Source organism: Eurytemora carolleeae, unplaced genomic scaffold (assembly GCF_000591075.1).
Source record: "Eurytemora carolleeae unplaced genomic scaffold, Eaff_2.0 scaffold2005, whole genome shotgun sequence".
NCBI classification, from domain to species: Eukaryota; Metazoa; Arthropoda; class Copepoda; order Calanoida; family Temoridae; genus Eurytemora; species Eurytemora carolleeae.
This window is the reverse complement of record NW_019397894.1, coordinates 5173-12458: the sequence shown is the minus strand read 5'-3', so window position 1 is coordinate 12458 and position 7286 is coordinate 5173. Positions and strand designations below refer to the sequence as shown.

Below are 7286 nucleotides of genomic sequence, written 5' to 3'. Positions count from 1 at the left end.
AAAATAAATACACATACTCTGATCCGCTCCCATTCCAAAGACTTGAGCGTCTTAGGAAAATAAAAAAAAATTCGACCTCAACAAGTAGGTTAGATGTTTTTTTCAAGAAAATCCATTTATTTTCCAATTAAAGGAACTGTTAGCGATAAAACCGGCTAAACTAATGTTCTTCTGGATGGAAATATTTCTAATGCAATTTTTAAAACCTAGAGGCAGGGGTAGAAATCCCAGGGGGGGTGGGGTCCTGGAATGACTTGAAGATCTCGGAGAAAAATAAAAAATTGGACTTAAAAGTTTGTTTATCCTTTTTTATACTTATTACACAAATATTTGTTTCCCACAAAAAAATATATTTGTTTCCTCTATTGATTTCTTCAAAAATGTTAACCGAACTACTGGGGAAAAAATTCTTTTCAAGAGGAATGATTTTTCAAGAAAATATACACCCCTGAACTACCTGGTAAGCTGGTGCTTGGGGCGGTGAACCCGGGGGGTCTGCCACCATCCTAGTTCTGTCAAGGAAGGTTACTCCATTAAGGCCGGTCACCTGACACCGTCTAGAAGAGAAAAATGATTTCATGTTCTTCTCGTTTTCACTAAAATCGGCATTTCCATTTTCTACATTTTTTTCATTAAATGTTAAAAGCTTGTTATTTTCTCTCAAGATATCTTGTTATTGATATTTCAGAACTAGTCAAATCAAATCTGATTTGAAATATTTTTCAAGATTTCAAAGTTTTTATTTATATAAATAACCATTAACCATCTTTCTATTTAAAATATCATAAACATTAAACCCAGGGGGACTGTAAGCGTAATTAAAGTGACCCTGCACATGCCACAAATCCCAATGCCCGATCCACAACGGTATCCTTCAAAGCAGTGCTAAGGATCCATTTAATTTTGATGCGGATCCGGATCCGGATCCTGGATCCGCACTGGAAAAAATGGATCCAGATCCAGGTCATTTCTTTAAGATTTACTGAATTTTTTTAACAAAAGTTCAGATTTGAGTTTCAGGAGTAAAAAAGTTTTTTTTTTTCGGTTTTTGGATGATATTTTACCCAATGGATCCGGATCCATGAAGCCAATATCTAGCGGATCCAACGGATCCGGATCCTAAGCACTGCAGTTAAAAGCTTTGTCTAATAAGTATGAATTAGCTGTAATAGGTATGTCTGAAATTTTGAAAACTGATTATTTTTAATTGTGGTTTCACAACAAAAGTAACTTCATTTCTGCTACAGGAAAAAAGATAATTTCAAGCCTAGAAAATCGACATTAGCTTCTACAAAATTGATTGAACAAAGTAAATCGGGCGTTGTCATACCATCTTTGCATGAAGGGTCACTATAAGTCAGGCTTACAGTCCCTTTGCATTTATCTATATATATACTTTGCTTGTCTGTCTGTTAGTATCCAATAAACGTCAAAACGGATGAACTTGAAGCGTCCAAACTTTTTGTGGGACCTCGCGTGACCCCAGGGAAGGTTTATGGATGATCGAATTTTCAAAAATTTGACTCTAATTAAATTCGATTTTTGAAAACTTTAAAATTCCACCATTTTTTTATAAAACCCGCGAAATTTTTTTCTGTGTTCAATATGAACAAGAGCAACAAAAAGTTTGCGGATTTCATGAAATTTGTACGCGCATTTTTAATATTTTACAAAGATCAAGAACTTTTGGACACAAATCCATTAATCCATAGGTCCCACACAAATTTTGGTCCCGATCGGTTCAGCCGTTTTGACGTTATTGAAGACAGACAGCTTGCAAAGTATAAAGATAAAAAAAATATTACGTCACGTGATATTTGGAAATATATTTTGCACAAAATGAAAAAGAAGGAAGAAGAAATAAAGTTGAACAACTTTGATAATGCAACCTTTAGTTAGTCAAAAGATGTCAACAATAGTCAAAAACTGTCGAAAACTGTTCTGAAGTTTTGTCAACATTTACAAATATATAACAATTGATGGAGACGGACAGAAATCTTTGATGTATGTGAAACAGAGCTGAGCTGGGAACTTATGTGCTGGATACTCAGAATCCCGATAGCTTGATCTTGATATACACATTGGGCACTTTTAATTTGATAATCAATGCGTAATCCTTCATTTCATTTATCCCGTCAGGGTACAATTGCAGTGCGGATATCAAATTCTGATTAAATTAATCTGCAGATTAACATGATCTCGATATCCACAACACTAAAGTTCCCAGCTCTGATTATAAAGATTCTTTAGTTTATAAATATTTTTAAAACTATTTTTCTTTCATGAATTTTAAAATAAGGTACCTGACATCTGGACACTTAAAGTATGAATGGAGAAGAAGGTTGAAGTCGAATGGAGCCTCCTTGCTGGGGTTGTATACTCCAACATTTAAATGGAGTTCCTTCTCTCGTAGAATAATTCTATAGGAAATCCGGAAATGATGTTGCCACTAAACAATCAGGAGTTAAAATAAAAAAAACGTTAGTACAGTGATTACCGGTAAACTCTGAAATAAGAAGACAACTTTTAGAATCAAGTTATAACCAGGGGTCAATATAATTCCCAAAAAAGCTGATTTTCTCGATCCCAAAATAATTTTTTGCCCCCAATTATTAAAACAAATGCCCCCAGTTAATTTTTTTTTTTCAAATTCCACTAACACATTTGCCCCCATTGCCCCCAATTTGAAAAAAATACCCCCTTAAAAAAAAATGGCCCAGTTATTTTTTTTTTTTCAAATTCCACTAAAACATTTGCCCCCATTGCCCCCAATTTGAAAAAAATGCCCCCAATTTTAAAAAAAATGCCCACAGTTAAATTTTTTTTTCAAATTCCACTTACACATTTGCCCCAATTGCCCCAATTTGAAAAAAATGCCCCCAATTTTTTTTTTAAATTATCATTTAAAAAAAATTTGCCCCAAATAAAAGACTTTGCCCCCATTTCTTTCAAATTTGTCAATCCCAAATGGGATTGAAAAAGGAATTATATTGACCCCTGGTTATAACTTTAAAAAGTCAAATGAGCATGAGACACAGCAATTGTGCAGTGTTAACAGGCCTATTTAATTAAATTAGTGATTTAATAAGTGTCTAGTATAACTATTATTTTTGTTCTAACATCAAATACACCTAAGTATTGCTATGTAGTCATATCTTCCTAAAAAATCCATTGTTTTCCAGTAATCACTGTTCGTACTTTCCATAAAAACCAGGTGTGTATATTTCTGCGCGCCAAACCCTTTTTTACAAAACGGATTCATGGTTACTTGGTGCCTCCATTTATTTATTTATTACTTTTTTATGAATTAAAAATGATCTAAAAAATTACGAAAATCACCTTGGCTTTTGTTGAGTGGTCACAAAAAAAACATTTCATAACAATAATATGCATTTGATATCTTTTATCTTTATGACTAGGCATTTCTTAACAACGGAAAGACAGCTTGAGGAAAAGCAAAAAGATATGGTATTTGAGAGAGACGTTTCATCTTGCAAAACTGGATGACTTTTCAAAATTCAAAACCTAATTTGTAGAAATGATTTACCATTGAAAAAGAAAAATCGCTGTCTCTGAGTGAAAATATGGCTTCAATATCTCCTGTGGGAAGTCTCTCTGGTCCCTGGAAAAAATAATCTAAAATATGTTTTGAAATTTAAAAATTTCACATTTAGGCATTTTAATTGCTCTTTTTGTCGGATTCACGATAATCCAATTAATCATTTCAATTAGGGGTGTCTGATAATTAATTTCATTTGGCTACTACATGAACTAAGTTTTTCTTTTTTATTTAAATTGACAAGGCAACTTAATTTGATTTTTGCAATTTTTTCAAATCTCAATATTATTATCTTTTTTAAGTTATTACTGAAACATAAGTTAAAATATTTGTAAAACGAAAAGAGAGAAAATGAATTCAATTTAAACAATAACAACAAAAAGTTCGCGGATATCATGAAATTTGTACGCGCATTTTCAATATTTTACAAAGATCAAGAACTTTTGGACTTAAATCGTAATCTTGATCCATTAATCCATTCATACATAAACCTTCCCTGGGGTCATGTGAGGTCCCACAAACGAAAAGAGAGAAAATGAAGCAGATTTATTGCAATCTAGTAAGTTTCCAAAAGGAAAGAATTTTATATTTATATTGTTTATAAATAACTTTATTTTTTAGGGGTATATGGAGATCAAATGATTCACGAGACAGAAAGTGTTTAAACAGCCCAACGGAACAGGAAGGGTTCCCAACGAAGGACTAGACTTGAGGGACGACTGTACGGAATTTATAAAAAACTTTGATCAATACAGAAAACTTATCCTTGGGATCGTTTTCAGGTCGTTTAAACAATCTCATTCTTAGTGGGTAACCCTGTACATACCTTCTCTAACTGCCATCTTGAGATTCTTGCAAAACCATTGTTAGGTGGTCCATTGGGTCCATACATCCAGTCTCCAAACTGGGGGAAAACAAACGGAATACCTAAAGTAAAAACAAGTCGTGATTTCGACCAAATTGACGATTTGAATCCAGAATTTTCAAATGTAGAATTTGGCATATACGCCTCTTTAGAAACGTTACGCCTGATAAAGGAATTAAGACTTTGCCACAAAGTGAAATTTTCTAATCCCATATATCTCTGCAACCTGACATTTCAGACTTAGAAAATAGAAAATCAGAGTTTGGGTCAAAGACTCAATTCCTTTGTATGTAATTTTTAAAACCGCGTTAATTATATGAAATTATTCGGAACTGAATGAATTATGGGTTGGGAAATTTTTGACGTAATTCAAAGAAAGGCTTTAATTTTCAGCGAGACAAACAAGGATTTTCTTCGAGATCGATGATGACAAAGGTTAGTCCAGTTGTGAATCATACATGCCACTCTATAAATCGAAGATTACTAAAATAAGTCCCATTAAATACATATTACTAAATTGAAGATTTAAAATATGTGTGTTAATATTTTGTATCTTCATTTCAACATTGGAAATAACATTTTCAACAATTATATTTCTTGAATTGTGTAATTGTAAGATTTAATTTACAAAAAAATAAAATTTAAATACATTGCAGACCGTTAAAAATTAGTTTTATTAAAAGAAAAGAACATTTTTTTGAATAAAAATGTATACATTCACTTTAAGATTATTAACTGTTATTTGCTTATTCCTTTCCAAAATTATAAATATCAATATCCATGCTACCCGCCCTGCACCCCCCCCCCCTCTAAAACAATCCAATTGCGCCCAGGGGCGTACGAGGGGGGGGACACCCATATAAAAAATACTTTAAAATCTCACTTTTTCCCTCGACTAAAAAAGTTTCATTAAAAAACGCTTGAATCAATACTGCCTTCAGCGTAAATAAATCTTTGATATCATTATTTATAATTTTACAATGTTTATCATATCTATGAAAATTTAGTTTTTTTCTATTTTTAAAGCTTGCATCACAGTATTAGTCCACTTAAGAAATTTAATAATTTATTAACACTTGTTATACGGAAGTGTGTATATGATAGAATAGTCTACATAGTAAAACAAGGAATCAATATTTTCTCAAAAAAGGGGTTTTAAGGGGGGGCACAATGTTGGCAAGGGGGGCACAAAAGTTTCCCCCCCCCCTTACACAAATGCTCCTGATTGCGCCCAAAATATTTACCTCCTCGAATAGGCTTTCTTCCGTCAAAAACTGATTTTTTACTCACAAACAGTTGCTCCTGGAATTAGAGAAAAATAAATACACATACTCTGATTCCGTGCTAAGGATCCATTTAATTTTGATCCGGATCCGGATCCTGGATCCGCACTAGAAAAACTGGATCCAATCTAGGTCATCCAAAAATCGTTCTCTAGGAAATTACCAATTTATGAAGAAAAATTCTTGTTTTTTCCTTTTTTGGTTTAAATTCCAAAATATAGATCATTTTCAAATAATCAAAGCATGACAAAGCACCAAGACTTTGAACAGACTTTGGACCAAGCGATGCAAAAAAAACATTAATGTTGTGTTAAATGCAAAAAAAAAACACTGTTCTGAAGTGTGCAAATTTGACTAAGGGGTAGGGGGTAGAAATTGAGAAATTTCCTCAAATGTAAATAACGTACATTTAAAAACATTTTTCATTTTAACCAAAACACTATTTATGTTGGCTAAACTTTGCACTGCAAAGAAACTATAATCACACACATTAAGCTGTATTCAACCCTTTTATCACAAATATATTCCTAGAGAACGTAACTCTCGAGCAATCGTACTTTCCAAATTATTGCAACACTTAATTACCACTATGCATTGCACAGAACTGAATCTGAAATCTACCCCTAGAAACGTTTGCAAATATTCAATGTTAAATCCTGACCGCATGACGCAAAAGTGCAATATAATTGCTAATAAAATTTTACGAGGTTCTCGATGCACTAAAACCGGCTGTACGCACGTAATTCGGCGTTTTAATCGTCTAAATCGCCGATCACCTGGTTGTTGACCCGCCAAGAGACGATGGTGGCCCCGTGTAGGTTGATGGTGCAGGTTGTGTTGTTCCCTCGATCCATGGGGACCACGGGTACCTGACCCGCCATATTTTCACTAGAGTTTACTGTGTAAAGAGTGGGATAGATGTTTTTACTTTAATCTACAGGGTTGACATCTGGCGGCCAGACACGGAACTACCCTTCTCAGACACACATAGACGGGCACACAGATATCCCAACTGTAAATTGGAAAATCCGCCAGAATTGCTTGAAAATCTTAGAAATATGAATTGGGAACAAATCCGGGAAAATAAAATTTTTAAAATAAGAATATTTTAAGGAATGAAGCTGCCTCGCAGTTGGAGGTACTTGGCTTAAAGGTCTGACGGGCACTTTTTTCAGACATGGGCAGCTTTGTGTCTACAGAGACTACAGACGACGTGACGAGCCGTCTCTAGGTCACGTGACCCATGCCGGTGTGTCACGTGATACAGGGCAATGACTTGTTTATCAAAGTAGGCGATGTTTTTATTTTAATATGTACTGCATCGAACCAATAAATATGATGTACAATGGTACAGTACGTACATACTCATATACACATATGTACACGTAACACAAAATGCGATAGAGATAAATAATCGATCGCTCATATCTAGTTAATAATAATTTGTTAATGATAATAATAACAAAAGTAATAATAATAATAATAATTTTAATAATAATAGTAATAATAATGATAATAATTTGTTAATGATAACAATAATGATAATATCAATAATAATGATAATAATAATAACAATTAT

The 7286-nt window shown here is 33.4% G+C and overlaps 1 protein-coding gene across 1 annotated transcript in view; it reads right to left on the bottom strand.

Moving 5' to 3' along the window:
* The window catches only part of LOC111716256 (putative glucose-6-phosphate 1-epimerase), a gene marked incomplete in the record, with an annotated part of 11677 nt that extends 4807 nt beyond the window's left edge, over positions 1-6870 (bottom strand). Inside the window, 6 exon segments of the mRNA XM_023491692.1 lie at positions 458-557; positions 2304-2449; positions 3548-3622; positions 4386-4486; positions 5669-5726; positions 6484-6870. Of these exon segments, the coding sequence (XP_023347460.1) occupies positions 458-557; positions 2304-2449; positions 3548-3622; positions 4386-4486; positions 5669-5726; positions 6484-6588 (585 nt within the window).
* Positions 6871-7286: the final 416 nt, after the last annotated feature.